The sequence below is a fragment of the Taeniopygia guttata genome, chromosome 1A (genome assembly GCF_048771995.1).
Source record: "Taeniopygia guttata chromosome 1A, bTaeGut7.mat, whole genome shotgun sequence".
Taxonomy (NCBI): Eukaryota; Metazoa; Chordata; class Aves; order Passeriformes; family Estrildidae; genus Taeniopygia; species Taeniopygia guttata.
The window spans coordinates 35,212,849-35,232,946 of NC_133025.1; the positions used below are offsets into that span (position 1 = coordinate 35,212,849).

The 20,098-nt window shown below is 38.5% G+C and overlaps 2 protein-coding genes across 5 annotated transcripts in view; both read left to right on the forward strand.

The window, feature by feature from the left end:
• TBC1D15 (TBC1 domain family member 15) overlaps positions 1–9,275 on the forward strand; it is a 35,479-nt gene extending 26,204 nt beyond the window's left edge. For all 4 annotated transcript variants that reach the window (XM_012569059.5, XM_002190264.7, XM_072923089.1 and 1 more), the window contains 6 exons: positions 931–1,031; positions 1,728–1,827; positions 2,163–2,260; positions 6,371–6,487; positions 7,114–7,200; positions 7,878–9,275. In XM_012569059.5, the coding sequence (XP_012424513.1) occupies positions 931–1,031; positions 1,728–1,827; positions 2,163–2,260; positions 6,371–6,487; positions 7,114–7,200; positions 7,878–8,084 (710 nt within the window). In that variant the 3' untranslated portion in view covers positions 8,085–9,275. The remainder of the gene's footprint in view (positions 1–930; positions 1,032–1,727; positions 1,828–2,162; positions 2,261–6,370; positions 6,488–7,113; positions 7,201–7,877) is intronic.
• Positions 9,276–18,174: 8,899 nt separating this feature from the next.
• The window catches only part of TPH2 (tryptophan hydroxylase 2), a 50,524-nt gene continuing 48,600 nt past the window's right edge, over positions 18,175–20,098 (forward strand). The window contains exon 1 of the mRNA XM_002192425.7: positions 18,175–18,649. Within this exon, the coding sequence (XP_002192461.2) occupies positions 18,545–18,649 (105 nt within the window). The 5' untranslated portion in view covers positions 18,175–18,544. The remainder of the gene's footprint in view (positions 18,650–20,098) is intronic.

Genomic DNA, 20,098 nt, shown 5'->3' on the forward strand with positions numbered 1-20,098 from the left:
TACATGCTTTAGTGGGCATTTCCTCCAGTTAAATCAAAGCTTTTCTTGAAAGAGTGTGAGTACTTTTTAGGTGGTGTGGATTTTATTCACTAGTCTTAGGCACAAAACATAAAAGCATGTCCTTGAATCAGATCTAGAGACATGTTGCTTTGGTGCTTCTTGCAATCAATACTTTACTATTAATTCCCTTTCTCACTTGGATAGGTTGAATTGTTTGTTGTTCTCTTCTTGGTTTCACAGATGGTCTTAGGCTTGGGTGTATTTAAAGTACTGCCCAAGCAGAACAGTCCCAACTTCCTTAAATTAAGGAATCTTTAAAACATATTCAGTGACAGAAAAAAAAAAAAAAGAAGTGTAAAATACAAAGTATTCTTCATAAGAACTGTTGCACTGTGTTTTTCTGGAATTGTAGCACATCTCTTTAAGGGAATTTGAGAAGAAAATCTTCTTTAGAGGGTGGGTGAGGGAGTGCAAAGATACTCAAAATTTTTAAATGTCTAGAAGAAAGTAATCAAGTACAAATAGAAAGGAGATTATATACAAGTTTGTATTTGTGATGGTGCAAGGTAGAGACTTAATCTTAAAAATATCAGTATATGCTCCTGACTTCTAAATAGGAACATTTTTACTAAAAATATGTTGTGTACAAACTCAGTTTGTACATATTTTAACAGCTATTGGAACAATGTGTTTGCTTTATGTTCTCTTTAGATTTGCCAAAATGGCTTGTAAGTCTTATCAGATCTATGGGATGTTGGTGCCTATTAATACAAATTCATCTTTACAGATAGTTGAATCAGAGAATTATAGTATCTGTATGTGCTAATATTTGTTTCACTCAGTCATTTTCACACTTGAAAAGTTACTATTTAACTGCTGAGTTTAAATTTCTTTTTGCTTTTTCCCCTCCTCTGCTTTTTCTCCATCAAGGTTATGTGCAGGGGATGAGCGACTTGCTGTCACCTGTCTTGTATGTTATGGAGAATGAAGTAGATGCCTTTTGGTGCTTTGTATCATACATGGATCAAATGGTAAAATAAGGCTTTTTAAACTCAAATAAACAGATAAGCTACAGATAGTATTTGGGGTTAGTTTTAATTTTAAAATTTCACTGGGATTTTTGAATTCTTTTAAAGCAGTCATTTATGTTTGGAGTCAATATGCTTTTGTTGATTGAGGTTGTGGTGGGTTTGCAATAGTATTGCTGTATGAAGCAGGTATATTTGGCTCCTTAATAATTCCAAAGTAACCATTACAGACAAATTTGTATTTATCAGGAGTCCTCAAGCAGGATTTTATTCAGGATAGTGGTTTTGTTATATACCTGCCTTTTGGGTTTTGTTAAATGCAGTTTAGACTTCCTACTACAAACTGAAGCTTTTATGACTTATGCATGTGGCAAGAGTGTGTGACTGATATGAAAGTAAAAGAGAATTTTTTTGTTTGAGTGCAGGCATGCTGCTTGGAAGTACAGAGCTTAATCAGATTTAAACTATCATTTATTACATACAAAAATGTTAGCAAAGAAATACAGTTCAGTGCTTTAGTTAAACTTCTCAGTAAAAGGCAGACACATTTCGTTAGATAGAAGTACAGTTAAATATCTACATAATAAATACCTAAAGGGTGAGAGCCACTGTTGCAATAACAAAACTTCCTTTAAAATTGCTGCAAATCTTAAAATTGAGTTAATAAAAATGACAGTACTAATGTTTTATTCCACACAGCATCAGAATTTTGAAGAACAGATGCAGGGTATGAAGACACAACTTATTCAGCTGAGTCATTTGCTTCGTTTACTAGACAGTGGATTTTGCAGTTATTTAGGTAGGTGTATTGTTCATGCATGGTAACTGAAACAGCTTCCTGCATTCTGTTCCTTAAAAGTCTAAATATAGTTCCAGTATTCTATGAGTACAGGACTTGTAACTTTATAATGCCTAAAATATTTCAATAATTGCTCCATGCTTATTGAAAAAATAGGGTCATCCTGTTATCAGTTTTAAAAATATGCCATACTCTTGCAAATATCTTGAGTCTAAAAAAGTCCTGCCATCTTAAAATTAGTGGTGTAAGCATGTATCTGTAAAGTGGTTTTTTTTTTTCCACCTGTTGTCTGAACCAAATTTGATGCTTCTGAAATGTCACACTCTTATTCCTAGAATCTCAAGACTCAGGCTACCTTTATTTTTGCTTCCGGTGGCTCCTTATCAGATTTAAAAGGGAATTTAGTTTTCAAGATATTCTTCGACTCTGGGAGGTAAGGAAATATTTCATCACACAAACTCCAGCACTTTTGGACTTTAGAACAAAAAGCATGGATCATTTTGCAAAGTGTTTAATACTCTGATAAATTAAAAAAAAAAGGATTTAGTACAATGATCTGAGGATAAGCAAGCATTTCTTATGTCTTTTTAGTCTACAGAACAACTTGTGAAATTAATGAAAAAATACTTACTAGAGCTGGTTTGCATAAATTGGCGGTCCAAAATGATTTGGACAGGAGCCTTCAACTGAGACTCTTAAGTGAAAGTAGTAAGTGGGGAGTACCAGTTCACTGTTAATGGAAAGCAGCTCATGATAAAAGAAAGAGCATTTGTTTGATTAATTCTTTGGTATTGGTGGTTCTTTATAGATTAAGTTGAATGACGCACTGTCAGGGTGGTTTGTGTTAGACAAAACCATGAGGAGGATGACGTCAGAAGATCGTTAATCTTGATGATAAGGCCTTGTGATGCTACATAACATTATGTAAAACATCAAAATGTTGAAATTCTGATAATTCTGGGTTAATGAGATCTTTTTTTTTTATTTAGGTGATGTTGGGATCAGATGAAATAATTATAGCTAACTAATATTCTTGTCTTTAATTTTTCGTTCCGGGAAAATTGAGAAGTGTGCCAACAAGACAGGTTTATTGTCAAAAATGCATTTAACAGGGGCACAATATTCACTGAAAACTCCAAAGAACAGAATAAATGTTCAGATGAATGGAGGGAGTATTTTATAGGAATAACATTATATGGGTTGAGGAACAGAAGGTAATGAAAAGAACAGGGGTGAGATGCATAAAGTTTGTACTATAATGAAAAAGAATGTTGTTTCTGATGTGATGAAAAATAATGTTGATACTTTTATTCACTTTTTCTACTAATGATAAAGGAGTCATATAAAGAGGAGGACCAGTATTTAAAACTGTCTAAAATAAATCTTTTTTAGCTTTTTTATCATCACTTGGTGGAATTTAATATCACAGAATATTGAAGTAGTATTTCAACCAGAGGACAAAAAAGTTTATGTATAACATTCATAAATAAGGAAACCAGTATGTACAAAACCAGAAGAATTCTCTTATTTGAAGGTATAAATGATAATGATTTGGGAGGGGAGATGCACTCATCTCTTCCCCCCAATATTGTATTCTCAGTATTTTTTAAAGACTAATTTTTGAAGTAGTTGACAACAGTATTTTTATTTATAGTTTATAGTCCCAGGCTAGCATGTTTTTATCACCTCTGCTTTAAGGCATATATATGTGTATATACAGGGAAGAAATACACTATATTTCTCTCTCAAGTATTTTTTTTCCTCTCTTAGGAAGAGGATGGAAACCTTTTGATATATGATAATCTTGTAGGTTTCTTATAGTGCATCATAATGTATGTTTACTACAAGTATTCAATTTCTTTGCTAGGAGACATGGAATGGGAAAGGGAGTGTCTTGTTTTCCTTTTTTAAACAGAGTAATTAAGGCATTATGTTAATGTTTTTATGTGAAGGCCAGAGTCACCTTGATCAGTCCAGCTTACAGTGGGTTGTTTTTTCCCGAGTGCATAGCCATGCAGCTCCACTGGTAGCAGTGAAGTAAGTGGGATTTACAGAGGCAAGCTATAGGCTCCAGAGGCCTTTTCCCTTTAAAGAGAAATTAATTACTTTTTTGGATATTTGGCTGAGCAAACCTCATGTCCAGTTTTGTGATAGCACACATGAATTGAGGGAATCCATTTGAAGGCAGTACTATGCTATGACACACTCACTTGCAGTGCATAAAATGGGATGAAGGAGAGGTACCATCTGAAATTCCAGTCCCAGGTTCCAGGACTTCTGGGGCTTTTTGTGTCTAATCTGCTAATTTCAGGGTTCTTGCGGATCTCTGTTTCTGTCCTCTGACTCATATGAACCACTAAGTAAGCATCAGACACTTTTTCCCTGTTCCCACTGGATTCATGACTTCCAGTGTTTTATCACAAAAAAAGGAATGAGAAAGATTCTAAACTAGTCTGTTTTCTCCCATCTCCATTCACCTTGGAAATGGGAGATGCCAGTTCTCATCATGTGGAGTAGAGGCTAACTCCCAGCCTTTGCACTTCCTGAGCAAGAGCCATAACCAGATTGTGGTACAAAATGTAGTGGTTGTTTCATTGCTCTGTGACAGAGTTGCATGTGATAGAGAGGTGACATTCCACCTTGTTTGGATAAGCTGAGACACATTATGTGAATGCAGTTATTTGTGATATTACACACAATGCCTTTTGTATGAGGGTTAAACTGCTCTGGCTGTGGATGGCTTAATTTATGGCACATTTAAGCAGCACCTCCCAAACACAGCCCAGATAGTCTACTGACCAACTTCTTAGCTCTCCCAAAATTGAGAGTAGTTCAGTCCCTCCTTCTCACTTGCGAGACAGGCAGTGTCACCTGGTAATTCCAGTCAATTCTTAATCTTCTGTTTGTGCAGCGGGTGGCTTAGAAGAAACCCAGAAGAAAAGTTCTGTAACAAAGTAACCATGAACTCATACCTAGCTTTAGTGTTATTCTAATACCACTTGGCTACATAAAGCCAAAATGAGTTGGGAATAAGTTGCTTACATACATTGGTTACAATATTCATGGCTGTTGAGGTAGCATTAGAACAAATGAGTCTTTACTTGTGTAGCTATATCAGAAAGAAAAACAAGAGTTATTGCTCCTTATTTTTATATTTTTATCTTCATATTTATAATTTAAATGCTGCTTTTTCTTCCATCCTTCCAACATGTTGTAATGCTGTTATTATGCATTTACATACATAACCTTAAATGCATGCTCTGCTCCAGACTTTGAAAGGTTTATCAGAAATGGTAGCAAAATGTATGGATTTCTTTTGGCAGCAGCGTGATGTTTAACCAAATAAATGCACAGCTGTCAATATGTCCTTCTTGTGAAGCAGGAGTAGAAGAACACAATACTAGTGTAGACAGACAGTGTTTGGTAGATTATAGGCATTTTCATTCAATTGTTATTTTTTATCAGCCTACTTGCATTCCAGTCTTTCTCCTGTAGTCAGAGAATGCTTTAACAGAATATTGGTTGTCTGATAAAAATGCGAAATTTAATTTCTGAATTGAAACATTCAAGTTTAATTGCACTCTATTTTGGGTGAACTTGGTTTGGATATCTTTGGGATTTATGCAAATCTGTTTATAGGTTGTATGTACTAGTAATGAAAGTTCAAGTATAAGCTCTCGCTCAGCTATCAGGCTTTATTCCATCAATAATGCTGAAAAAAGTTTTTTGCTTATGAAGTAACAAATTTTCAGCAGTCTGATTTCTTGCCTGCCTTTTTTGAGAGTAAATCCATTGTCTTAAATCCCTTTATCTGTCAGGGCAACTTTGCAAGCAGACTTCTGCTTCTTTCTGGTTTTGTTGGCAAAATTGTTCTCCAGCTTTCTGCCTACCACACATGTTCTTTTCAAATACTTTTTTTGTAGAAAGGTTTTGTAAATGTACTAAAATATGGTATTAGTAGTGGGGTTACACATTTCAGTCCCAGTGAACTCAAGAATGATAATTCTGTCCTCCGTGGGACCAAAAGCCAGTTGTATCTTCAGTTGGAAAGGAATACCCAGCCACCCCCAGTACCTGCATGTACATGTCTTTATGTCATGGTGGCAGGATTGGGAACAACTTTAGCACCTTATTTATAAACATTAGAGCCTTTTAAGCTGTTGCTGGGCATGGCACTCTTCCGCCAATTCACACTTAATGCAGATACTCTATGCCACAAATAATTTGTTAGCTTCAGTTACTTCTCTTTCACATGAGCTGAGGCAGAGTCCACATTCACAAGACCACAAGGTCAAGTGGTTTAGTAGCATTATAGTGGACAATGGCTTAAGAACCAGTTAAGCATTTGGTGACTTGGACTTGCAGTTGTCTCTAAAGGGCCAAAAGTAAAATTCAAAATAATTTTACAAAAACTTAGTTGCTTTCAAAAATGGCTTATTGTTAGTTAAGTGATTTGGCTGGAGGACTTATTTTCTAAGAACTACTTTTCTTTCCAGTGGAAAATTATAAGCATTTCAAATGTGGTTTTTTTATATTTTAACAGGTCATGTGGACGGAATTGCCTTGTCAGAATTTTCATCTTCTCCTCTGTTGTGCTATCCTAGAATCTGAAAAACAGCAAATAATGGACAAGCACTATGGGTTTAATGAAATACTAAAGGTACCAAATTCTTACGCATTATTGTGCTGGTCTTGGCTGCAGTAGAGTTGTCTTCCTAGTGGCTAGTATGGGGCTGTCTTTCGGGTACTAAATTAAAATAGTTAACTTTTTGGAGTTAGTGCAATATGATTGTGATTTATGCTGGGGGAGGGAAAGGTGCATACCATCTTCTGAAGGGTTAAATGTCTATCCTGCAGGCTTTCAAAAGGTTTATTGGATGTCTGTGTTTAGTGATAAAATCATTAATAGATTGAAAATGGTTCTCCCCTCAGATGAGTTATTATATTTAATACTAACTTTTGCTTTATCTTCTATGATCTAATTTATCATAGGTGAAAATGTGAGCTGCTGGGGAAAGCATGTAGGAGGGCCAGATAGTTTGTCATGTTTAGAGGTACTATGGATTCTTCTTGAAGACCTTGGATGCTGCTGTTTCATACTGTATCTTTGAGCAGCCATTTCTCAAAGCTTATAGATTATGTCTAGCATTTCATAGTTTAAGGGGTAGGCTAATAAGGTGATACTTATTAGCAGTGCAGTATTACAGTACAGTGCATGGTATTAGTGTATTTTGAGTGAAACATAGTTATAATTTATCTCACTATACCTTGTGAATCTATTTTTAGCATATCAATGAACTGTCTATGAAAATCGATGTGGAATATATACTCTGCAAAGCAGAAGCAATTTCTATGCAGATGATGAATTGCAAGGTAAAGATATCTATCTACTGTGAATGTTTATAGTCAAGAACAGTATGTAGTTAGCTGTAAGTGTTCATGTATGACTTGTGAAATAACTGAATTACTGTAGTAAAGCAGGTTGTGTAGCTATGCAGCGTCTTATGTTCGAGAAGTCTGTAAGCAGGAATAGTTGATTTTATAGAGTAATACTGTTCACTGGGGGAAAGCTGAATTTTGCTTTTTGGTTGTGATTTCTCAACTCTCACTAGGTAACCTCACTCCAAGAAATTTGATGTTTGGTGTGCTTGAGGAAAACTAGTTGAAAGGTGCATTGCATTGAAAGCATGCCAGACTTATTAGGCAAAAACTAGTGGGTCACTTAATAAAACTAATTTCAATAGAGTGAAGTGTAATTATAATAGTTCATTAGACTTTAACTTTTGTAATGAAGATTATACTAATCAAGATTAATCAGGAATTGATTCCTGAGTGTGTTCCCTTTGCGGTCTTGAAAAGCAGCTACCAAAAATGTTAACTGTAATATAAGTATTGCTGAGAGAGATGCTTTCAGTACAGCTAAATTCAGATGAATGATTTCTCACTTGAATGAGTACTGGGAATATAGGATGGACAGAGGGGACTTTGTTGTTAACTCTTTGCATTTAATTACAGTGATTTTAATATTTCCCCTGCCGCCTCCTTTCTAGGAATTGCCTCAAACAGTCAGTGAGATCCTGGGGATAGAGAACAGTTCGGTAACACCGGATTCAGATACCGGAGAGGATGAAAGTGCAGCTGAGTTGAGTTGTCCGTCGTCACTGTACCAGAGTATCTCAACCCCTGTAATTGCTGCCAATGGGACGGGGGACAGCGCTTCACAGGCGGCTGAGACGCAGAGCCTGACACCTGCCTAATTACACTTGGTCCCGTTGGAGAAAGACTTTCACTGAGCACGTTCTGTTCAAGCACTTGAGAGATGGATATTTAAATTTGGTGTTGATTAAGCTTTAAGGTTGTAAAGAAAATCTGTACTGTAATGCTTTTGCATTAAAGCTTTACAACATGACTCAACTATTTTTGTAGTTCCTTCTACCAAAATAGCCTTTTGTTTTCAATAACATTCCTTAATATTTTTGTAGCCAAGTGCATTTTCTTTTTGCTGGTAAACTGGAAATTGATGGTGATTAAGAATGAAAGAAATTTCTGCATTTGCTGAGCTTTCACACATATTGATCTAAGATAGTGTGAGCTCCTTGATTTAAGCAGATTCACAATATGCCAGCTGAAGCTGCTGTACAAAATTTTCAAGCTGAAGTGATGCTGATGTGCTAAAGGAGGATTCTTTTGTAAATGGATTTTCCCTATCTCAAATGTTTACAAAAATACTTCTAAGTATTTGTTGCTGGTTGAATGTAGATTTGAAATGGACATTCATACTTGCACAGTTTAATGTCCAAATACTGAATTTTGTGTAATTGGGAGTGGGTGAACAGTATATTTTTACATTAACATATCTTCACTTTATATATACATATATATATTTACACACATACACACACTATATGCACAAATGTTTGTGAATACTAAAAAGGATAGTTGTATTTTCAATATCTAAATAAACTTGACTGTTCATTCGTATGAATCAGTTTGACCAAATTAATGCACAGCTCCAACCTGGGCTCTTTTTCAAAACTTTTCTAACTGAAGATAACTTTCATGTCAATACATTCAGTTCTACACTTGATGTAATTTTGCAATTGATACCTTGCAAACTTTACTAATGTTCATATTTGTTAATATATTAACGGATCAATTAACCACTTACACTTTTTATGGCAACATTATATGGAGAATTGGTAAGCAGATTATAAAAAGGCCAACCAACAAACCACACACCAAAATAGTAATCACAATTAACATTAATGCATTTTTGTATCTGCAAAAGGCAGTGAGTTTATTTCATGCCATGCTGATGTCCTTTGACGTTATGTGAAATTTAACATAACTGATTAAGTGTATTCATTATTTGGTAACTATTGTACATATATAAAATAAAAGTCAAAGCTGATTTAGTGTTTTTAATTAAATCATATTTAGAGAAAAAACTTAGTTGTCTGGTTGTTAATGTAAGAACATGAGACAGAGGGGAGAGCCAGTGGTTAGTCCATGGATATGACATATTTGGTGGGTAATGGAGGGCTGTGGGAGTTTCTGCTTGTTACTGCTGAGTGGAACATGGCTTTTCTCTCTAGGTGGTTGAAGTGTGGGATATGGCAGAGCTTTCTTTTCTTTTGGAGCTTTTACAAATGTTATTTGTGCCATCTTAGGCAAATACAAGTAATACAATAGGCTTCAATAGATAAATCAAGTTGTTAAAATAATTTGGGAGTCAATTCAACTTCTCTCGACAGTTGTGAGCAAACACTGGACAGCTGAATCAGTACAGATTTTGGTTTTAATATCGTCAATGTGCTATCTCTCATCAGTTAATAAGAACTTGAGTCCTAAGCCGTGAAAGTCAAGGATTCACAGCTTAGCTTTATCTGTAGCCTTTCATTTCCTGCCCAGGAAATTACTGTGAAGCATCATGCCTTTGTTCCCTGGTGAGCATTGTACTCCTTGGCAGTTAATTTAATCTGACATAGAATACAGAAAGGCTTTAGAACTTAGATATTCAACACTTTGGTTCAAAGATACTAAGCAAGTTAGTTTCAGTATTTTTTGGAGCACCTAGTTCACTTTGAAGTGTACTTGCAAAATGTTTTCCATCAAAAATTATGTTCAATACAGCTATGGAAGGAGGAGGGAAATGTCTACAACAGAAATGCAGTGGGCAAGCTGTCAGTTAACTGTGTATGGTTCTTAGTTATTTAGGATGTGCAGCCACAAAAAAAAACTCTATTCAAGATATTAAGATCTTGAAGAACACCATAACTGACTGAACATGAATATTCAAATGTTTGGGAAAGACATATTTAAGTGGAATTCTGTTATTTCTTAGAATTACAGCTATGGCTGCTAAGAAAATCTACCAGCCCATAAAGTAAATTATGCCTTTCCTTTTGGGGTATAATTGTTCATCTTTTCTCTTTCTATTCAGCACTTGGATGTCAAAGATGAGAAGGTTGCTTGTGAGCTAACAGTGAGAGCTGCTGTGGAGGGCTCGGGGGAGGTAGGCTTGCTCAGCTTCCCAACAGTAAGATGAAAGGCCCCTTGCAACATTCATTATCTGTAGTTTCCTTCCTGCTGACAGGCAGCCTTGCGAAGAGTTGCAGGAGGAACCTCATCCTCCACCAAGCTATTCCTGATTGTTTTAGTCTGAGTGGAGACTTCAAAAACGCTGTGAGAAGCTTTAATCAGGATCATGATGGCTAAAATGCCATGAAATACTTTGGGTTGACAGTTCAGGGTGTTTAAATTTATTTTGTATTTGAATAACTTGGATTGCTTAGAATTAATAAATGTGAGCTAAACCAGAACACAGTTTGGTCACAGTTGTCAGGCCATAAAAGAGGCAATACTAGTTTAATTCTTGCAAACCTGTATTTTTTTTTAATGTTTGACACTTTAAGATAATTATCTTCTGTGGTTGAGGTTTAAAATTTAGTACTTTTCAGTCACAGCAGTTTTCCACTGTTATCTGTTCCAAGGTAAAAATTATATTGATGTAGTTCTTTTAAATATATATTTTTTTCTCATTCTGCCTTTTTGGGCAATTTTATTCATTTTGAAATTACATACTTGAAGTTATTTTCTTCTGTTTGTGGGCAAGATGGTGGCTTACAAAGCAGAAATGGAAATAGCTTACAAAATGGAGGTGGAAGTTTCTTGGAAATTTGGAAATGTGAATGTTTATGAAATGGTTTTGATACTGGGAAGTTAAAAACTAGAAGAAGATGATCCTAAGTTACCCACAGTCATCACTTTAAGCTTCAGTTACATTGAATGGTGCCTGTCCTGTTCGGCTACAGTGACTGTGTTTGCACCCAGTGAATGTTGTAGCCAGTGGTCTTCAAATCTGTGTTGGGTTTGGAGGTTTTGTTTTGGCTGTTGCAGGTAATGTTTGTAAGGAATTCAAGGCTATATATATGTTACAACAGGTACTGATTGCTTTGAGAATCAGATGTAGAAATAGTGTGATAATTGAACTACAGATCAAAACAAAAACATTGCTAATAAAAAACATTGTATTAGCAATGCTTTTGTTTTGGTCTGTAGTTTAATTCAAACTAAGTTGATAGTGTTCAGCAGAGCCCAGTTTTGTTGCCAACAAGATTTTTTTTTTTAATTTTTGTGGTGGACAGTTTTAAAATGCTGATGGTGCCTCATTAATTATTCTCTTTAGTTTTTCCTCACACATTATGCGACAAAATTCCTTGGCCTCAGTCAGTCAAACAGTGAGGAACTGGTTTCCTCATTACTTTCAAGTATATTCTTGAGCACCAAATTAGCTCACTGATAAAACATCAGCTCCACTGATAAAACTTTTCAGAAACTTGTAAGAAGTGTTCTTCTACTTTTTGAGATATTTTGGCTCAAAATATATGAGGCACTTGTTCTTCACTTGTCTAAATAATTTTATGTTACAAGAGAGTTGTCTAACTTGAAAAAAGATTTTATTTTAAATAATTTAGTATTCAGAATTTGGATTATGAACTAGTTTTGGTATCAGTAGCATGATTACTGTCATGCAAATGAAACCTTACCAAGCATGGGGTTGGATTTCTGTAGGTGGAAGCTATGTTTTCCTCAAAACATTCCCTGTTGGACAGCAAAGATGACAATGCTGAAGAGGTTAGCAACATTCTAAAAGTGCATCTGTGAATTGATTAATGTTACAAATAGAATTGGAAAAAAACAAGGCTGAGTACAAGATTAATAATTTGCTTATGTGTTAAATGTTCCTCTGACTCAATTTTAATAATTGCATTGATGCAACTTAAAACTGAAATTTGGTCTGTGGGCTGCAGAAGAGTGACTGGTAAAAGTTTTATCCGTGGCTGGGTAAATATCTTGAAATATATTTTTCAAATCTCTTGCATGTCGTTTCTGAGTATTTGATCAGTGGCTGGTGCCATCTCTGTGTGAAAGAACCCTGTGAGAGAAATCAGTGCTTGTTCCTATAAGAAAATTCCATGAGCTGCTCTATGGCGGCTGAGTTTAAAGCCGGAAATCCTAACTCTTGGTTCTGTCTGTGCAATTATGTCTAGCTCAGTAGTTAGTGTGACCATGAGCTTTGTATATGAGCATTGATAAGGTGATGAGACACAGATACATAACTGAGTGCTTGACAGACAGATTTCATATATGTGTGATACTATATTTGATTTGAAGATGCTTTCAAATGGTTTTGGGGTTTTTTTTGTGGTGTTAAAAGATAAGTTGTGCTTCATGTTTAGTGGGACTTCAAAATGTGCTATTCAATTAAGTGATATTGCAGTGCAGGCCTTGTATAAACTAAGCTTGAATTTAATTTTTCATTTGAGTGAGGATTTTATTCTTAAACATTTTTTTTGAGAATGTGCTATTTTTTCATGTTAAATCACAATATCTTTGTGATATTGAAAACAAAAGATATATTGTAGGATGTCCATTTTTACCTCATCCAAAATTAATTTCACAGTTGAATTAAATATATATTTCAAACTTTGTATGTAATTCAGATAGGTTAATTATATTAATTCAGTTCTTCTATTGCATTCTTCTTGATGGGTTTTGTTTTGAAAGAATTCAATTATAGTATGTATTTTGATTATACACGATCATGCCTCATACCACCTTAACATTAGCTCTTAGACTGTTTATGCAGGTGTATCTTGTTACTAACCAGCCACTGCAGAGCCCGGTGTGCAGAGCTGAAACTGGTGTCCAGGCTACAGCAGTTCAGCAAAAGGTGAACTTGTGTCCTCTTGGAGTATTGCAGCTGACCCTGGCCAGCAGCCATGCACCCACCCCGCTCCTTGCCTATTCTCCTCTTCCACGGGATGGGGAGAAAATAGAAGGAAGGCAGGAAGGCTCATGACTGAGGCAATGACAGTTTTACAGGAAAAGCAAATGCTGCTCCCACAAGGAAAGCACAAAGAGGATTTCATGCACTACTACCCATCAGCAAGCAGGTGTCGATACACCTCCTGGAGAGCAAGATCTCACCACAGGTTCCTTGGAAAGATAAAGCCATGATCATGAATGAAGTGCCATGACCTGCTTTCTCCTCTTTTCCCTGAGCTTTTATTACAGAGCACAATGGCATGTGGTGTGGAATGTGCCTTTGGTCAGTTTGGGTCAGCTGTCCTGGCTGTGACTGCTCTCAGGCTCGTGCCACCCCCGGGAAGCAGCCAGAGAACCTCAGCGCTGTGCGGTGCTCAGCAGCAGCTGGAACCCTGCTGTGTTACTGACACTGACTCAGGCACAAACCCAGACACACCACCACACAGGCTGCTGTGGAAAGTGAACTCCATCCTGGCTTGACCCCTTTGGTGTGATGATCTTTGATGATGAGTGAGATCATGTCAGGAAAAACTCCTTGCTGTATTGAAGAGGACACTTTTTAAGCACCCATCTAGATCTGGTGCAAAAAAATAGTTGTATTACATACAACTGGTGTGCAGATGTTCTGTTTTACATGCCAAACCTCAATGAGATGCAACACTAGATTTTTTCAAAGCACTCTTGGTGTATGAATTGGTCCAGATGACCTTTAGGTTCCATCAGTATATGCCACTTCTGGTAAGTAAGTGATGCAGAAGAACAAGCAAGTTTTTAAAGTACAAACTTTTGGGTTCAGGGACTTAATAATTCCTCAAGCAACAAGCAGTACTACTGCTGTCACCAAAAGTGGCAATCCCAGCTCTTTGTGCTCTGTCCTGGGCTGCTACACCTTTTATGCAGGTGTGACTACTTGTAGAGCATATGGTGAACAGCATAAAGGAACTGATAAATTTCAGACCTAAATTATCTTAGCCAGATCAATCATACCACATGTTTTTTCATCATGTGGTGAATACCTGTATATATGCATACAACAAGTTTGTTAAAATTCCAGATTTGCAGTATTGGAAGGCACTTTTAAAAAAACTAGCTAATTGATTAGCTACAGTAGCTTCTGTTGGAGGGCATATCTTGTGTTAGATGCCTGTCTAGTCCATTTGCAGGATACCTTTGGAGATCCTGCACTGTACTATGCAAGCAAGTTTCAGGTGTTTGTGGATTTCCAGTGCAGATAGAGTGATTGCATGCAGCTGGAGATTTTCCAAAACTTCTGACTTCCCTCACATGAGGTCTGCCTTCCCTGGTGATTGTGCAGCTGGTTATCTGTAAGCAACCCTCTCTGCCCCAGCATCTGTTTAAATTTTGTAACCATTACAGCATTTCTGAGGTAGTTATAGTCTAGGGATTTACAGCTGGGCTTTAGGGGCTCATGTAAGGCTTCTACTAAATAGTTTAGGTGTGAGGGTAGGTACTTGAGGCTCTTCTGTTCTCTGCACCCTTCCATTTAACTGAATCCACCCCTTTGTATGATGAGTTACTTTCATCTGTACCTGTTTTCCTTATCTCTCTGTGAGAATGTTATGAGAAATTATGCCAAATGCTACACTACCATCAAGACAAATGATGTGCATTGTTTTGCCTTGGTCCACAGGACTGTCATAAGAGGAAATGAAATTTGCTTGACTCAATTTGTTCTCAGCAAATCTGTCCTGACTGTTTAATCATCTGTTATCTTCTGGATCGTTACAAATAATTTTGTTCCTTCTGTTTTCCCAAACAAATGAAATTAGACTGGTATGTAATTCTTCAGCCCTTCTTCCTCCCCTTTGTCTTCTTGGAGATTGACATAATTTTGGCCTTTTCGCAGTCTTTTGTCACTTGTCCTTCCCCAAAGTTCTTAAAACAGTTATTGATGGCAGAGGTTTAATGAGCCTCCTCTCTAAATGGTTTCTGTGCACTCATTTGCTACGATCAGACTCATCATGAGTATTCTCCAACATTGTTTCATCTTGTTAAAAGCAAAGAGCTTATCTCTCTGCCCTTGCTATTAGTTATGATAGGCATCTGGTCACAGTTGATTCTTTAACAAAGACTGATGTAAAAAAAGTGCATTGAATACCTAGCTAACTTTAAGGGCTTTTATTGTTTTGTCCTTTCCCTGTGTTTAATGGTCTAATAGTTCACTTCTTATAGCTGCTGCTGTAGTAATTTTTTTTTAAAGTTGCTTTTGATATCCTATATTATTGACTTTGAATTTGTACCACAGCTTTCATCTATGTGCTATACCTATAGCTTGGTCCTTGTTTGCATCTCCTATAAGCTCCTCTTTTGAGTTGAAGGTAATGATGAACTAATGATTTATGCTATTACCAGTAAAAGTGTAGTAAGACCACACTTCCTCTGTGCTGAAATAGTTTTCTGATTAAACTATGTTTTCTCTGGAGCAGGGAAAGGAGTGTCTGCTCTAGGTTCCCTCTTCTTGGCTCCTGTAATAACTGAATTTATTGAAATACCTTTTTTTTTATTCCTGAAATTGTTCCTGCCTGTTTCACAGAACCTTTCTTTTGCTGAAAATTGTGAATTCACTTTATGTTCATATAATCACTGTTCCCTGACCTTCCTAGCAGTCTATCTTTTGGTAGATATCCTTGCCCATGGTTGTTAGTTGGTTAAAATCCCCTAAGTGTTAAAAGAGCTTGGGATCGTTTTGCTGGTTGCTTGAAAACCCATTATCTTCATGACTTAAAAATTAAGTGTACATTGTCATCATAGATTTTTCATAGCAGACCTACATTGCTCAGAGAACTGGACATAGGAGTGTGTGTGTGTTTATCTCTGGTAAACAGGAACAGATTGTACATCTTTCCTTGTTGAAAAAACTCCTTTGGCTAGTCCACTTGTCAGTTGTTTCACAAAGTCCTTGCTTTACCAACAAAATTGTGATTTGAAAAAGTATTGGGAGTTCTATTTTCTGCTTGTGTCAACATCTCTTACATGAATAATTAGAGTATCTGTTCTCTGCCCTGCTTCTTTGACGTGACATTGAATAATGGTGGTGTTTACATTTTAGATCCTTGTGGGGGCCATCTTTATGCTTTTGTGATATGTTTTCATAGCTTCATTTCTTTCTCCATTCTGCCACATGATGACTTGAGAGTTCTTTTTCCTGCTGTAGTGTGCCTTGAGACAAAGACTTGGTGATCTGGGAGAGCCAGGGCTAAATTAGAAAAGTTTTTTGGTCTATACTAGCTGCTCAGCCCTGTGAATTTCACCCTCCAGTTAAATCAAGCTATGGTAAATGTTACAAATATTTTTAAGGAAAATGTGCTGAAACTGGCAGTTGATATCTCTGGTGGGGGTAAAATTACTCAAACATTGGGAACATCTCAGAAATTTTCTTTAGATTTCAATTTTCACTTGAGAATTCTGCAGATTTTTAAGCTTAAAAAGTGCATACTTTATGCAACAATGACTCTGCTGTCTCATGAGAGGAAAAAAAAGAAAGGGTTTCAGTTTCTGAATTCTGATTATAGGCCATGAGGTACCTTTTAGTAACAAGAGTGAGCTTATCCATATCTTACTGTCAAATTAGCTCTGTTTCCCAAGATGAAATAGCATTGCTGAGTGACACTCTGACATGCTCTAGATCAGGTACTTTTGAATAGTTGCTTTGATGAACTTCTAATTTTTTGGTCAGTGATTTTAAGAATTTACTTAGTTTAAATATACAGCACTGTGAACTATAGAAAGTAAGTTGAGCTCTCAACAAAATTTGTAGTTTAACAATATTGCTGGAGCCATATACCACCAGCTCTGTACAGCAACTAGCTAGAACAAAGAAGAAATAAACATTTTCAGTCCAGAAATGTCTTTTGATCTGGTGCTCATATGGCAAAGTCCACCTATAAAATACAAGTTGTCAAAGAGAAACTCCCGTCTAGGAAGAAGCAGTCTCTCTGTGGGACACATGGGCAGACAGCATGGTTAAAACACTGGAGTTGAAGCACTGGAGTCCTCCTGCCTGTTATTAACACCTTCGTTTGTTTTGCATTCAGGAGTCATGCTGAAGCGGTTATGAGAGACAAAACCTTTGCTGCACTCTGGTTACTGCACGGAGGTGCGACAATAACAAGGCTCTAGAGCAGCAGGGTCATTGAATTGTGTGATGTCCCAGAGCAGAGCCAGGATCTAACACCAGATAAAATCATGCTCTGTCTTGCCTGTAGCTGGAAAGGCAGCCCAGTCATATTTGGTTTTGTCACTGGAACATTCAGAAAGTGCTAAGCAACCTCACTCATAAATTGTTCAACTGCAGGAACCGTGTCTATGTATTTCATGCACAGCAGATAGGAATATCAAAGTCCAAAGACACCAGCTTGCTTTCGTGTCATTAAAAGTAATGAGAAAAAAGGACAGGGAACATCTCTTGATAACTTAGCTAATAATACGTGTGGCCATGTGAAGCCAGCTGTTGCATTCAGCTAGTTTGTCCCTCTTTTGGCAGGCTCAGGGCAAGTCACCGATGGTGCTTTTCAAGGGGAAGTAGTAAGTTTTCCCTCCTGGTATGTTGGAACAGAGAGAACTGAGTACGTATTTGAGGGAAACTGACATTGTGCTCCCAATTCAGATGTGCTATTCAGTGCTACGTGCTGTAAGGTAACCTACGTATTCAACGGATGTAGTGGAGATCTTTTAGAATATGAAAGAAGTGAGGAAGAGCTGGGATGGCAAGTGACGGTGACAAGTCACAAAATGAATGTTAAAATGAAAGAGAAGTTAGAAATCCTAAATTTCACAAGTAAATCCGGGAGATAGGTCAAGCAAGTCAAGCAGTCAAGTTACTGTTTCAGCAGTTGCCTTCTGCTCACTTGAAGGGGAAGATGGATTTCTACACCCCAAAGCATTTCTCGCTATCCCTGCACAACTCTGTGCTGAAGCTCGGCTCCTGCTATTCTCTGCCGTGCTGTCCCCACACTCCCGAGCCGTTGCTCGCGGGGCTGTGAGCCCTGGGGTGCCGTGCCCCGGCGCCGCGGCGGAGGCGGAGGCCGCGCCGGCCGTGCCGCTCAGCCGGCCCCGGAGCGGAGCGCCCGCGGCAGGCGCGGCTGTGAGGGGAGGGAAGGAGCCGCTCGGGCGGGTGGGGACGGCGGCTCCGCGGCGGGACCTGCGCGGCGTGAGGCGGCGGGATCGCTCCCGCGCCGCGCTGCCCCGTCCCGCCCCGGCTGCCAACATGAGCGGGGACCGTGGGCGTCCGCCTGCCGGCGGCTCTCGTCACCCGGAGACGGGTGTCCCCTAATCGTGTTTCCATCAGCCCCGGCGGGGGCGTATAAAGGCGGCGGGCGAGGCGAGGCGGGCAGAGCGCGGCGCTGCCCCCCGCCGAGCCGGCCCCATGCAGCCCGCCATGATGATGTTCTCCAGCAAGTACTGGGCGCGCCGGGGCTTCTCGCTGGACTCGGCCCTGCCGGAGGAGCGCCCCGCCGCCGGCAGCCTCACCGTAAGTGCCGGGGCCGGGCGGGCCGGGCGGGGGTCGGGGTCCGCCGGGGCCCGGTGCCGGCAGCCGTGCGTCCCCCTCGCTCCACGGTCCGGTCAGCAGCTTCTCAGCAGCTGCAGGGGCCGGTGAAACTAACTTTGCTGTCGAATCGGTCCCCGTGCAGAACGCTGCCTTTAAAGTGTCATAAATAACAGAAAAAAGTTTCGCTAGAATACAATCCTTACTACAGAAACGAACCATTGCCACTGGAATAATATAAAAAAAACATTGGATCTAGCTCAGATGGTTTTAAATGCTTGGATTTTGGGAGCCCTTCGTTAGTCCAGCGAGCTATGCACATCAGCAGAGACTGCCTTTTCAGGGCACTCGTAAGGCTCACAGCACAATCTATAAAGCATTTTTGGCAAGACACAAATGCCGCGCACTCTGCGTTGGTGCCAGTGGATTTGCTGCTGTGTTCCCGGCTTCTGCCGACGGTGTGCAAAGACACGTGGGGACACCGTGCCAGGGACTGCTGGAAAAGACTGTCAGGAGATAGACATGGTTCTCCATAAGGTGATGGTATGGGTGCAACAGGTGCTTGGGTGGTTCCAAGCATGGGATAGACTTCTGTATGCTAACAGTGTGTGTGACTAAATAAGGCAACCTGCTCTGAATGCATGAAATAATTAGTATTATGAAGACTGTGACTCCTATAGAATTTTGTAAGAGATTAAGATTTTTATCATTTGGGTAAAACCAGCAAGTACATGGGTTTGTACCAGTTTTGAATTGGCCTACTGGCTTTATAGTAAAATGTGGGGTATCCCTGTTTCTACATGTGCAGCTTCTATTGAAAGTATTGAATTAAATGCAGTAAATTTGTTTTACTGTCTTTATATTTGAGTTACTTTCTTCTCTGAGTTCTGTTGTAAATTACTTATTTTCCTGAGGACTTTCACTTGCTCCAGATAAGTAATTTTCATTAGGAAAGTTGATCTATTAGTCATTGTTTAATTACGAAGTGTACTAATGAACATGGCTAATAAAATTCAAGTTCATCCTCTTCTACTGGGCTCATAATGAATAGGTGTTCATTCTAGTTTTCAAATGCTTGAGAGGGTCTTTCAGTCATCACTTTGGGTAATGATCTTTTGAGAGTATTAGGGAACCTGTGATGGGCTTGGAAAGTGCTGAGTGCCCTTGTTTTCCAGAGGCACTGACTGAGATTCTCGGGCGCTCGGTTGATTCCATGATGATGTGTACAAAGCTTCTAGAAAGCAGCACACATGGAAAACCACAGATGCTGTAAAAGCAGCACCTTTGCCACTTCATCTGGAGGTTGTGTGCTTGATGTATGTGAAAAAGACTTATCCAAATCCTAGATATTACCGAAGTTAAAACAAAAGTGACCTTCCCTATACCATCCCTGGGCAAGATTCCTACCTCAGGTGGGAGCAGACCCATATAAGC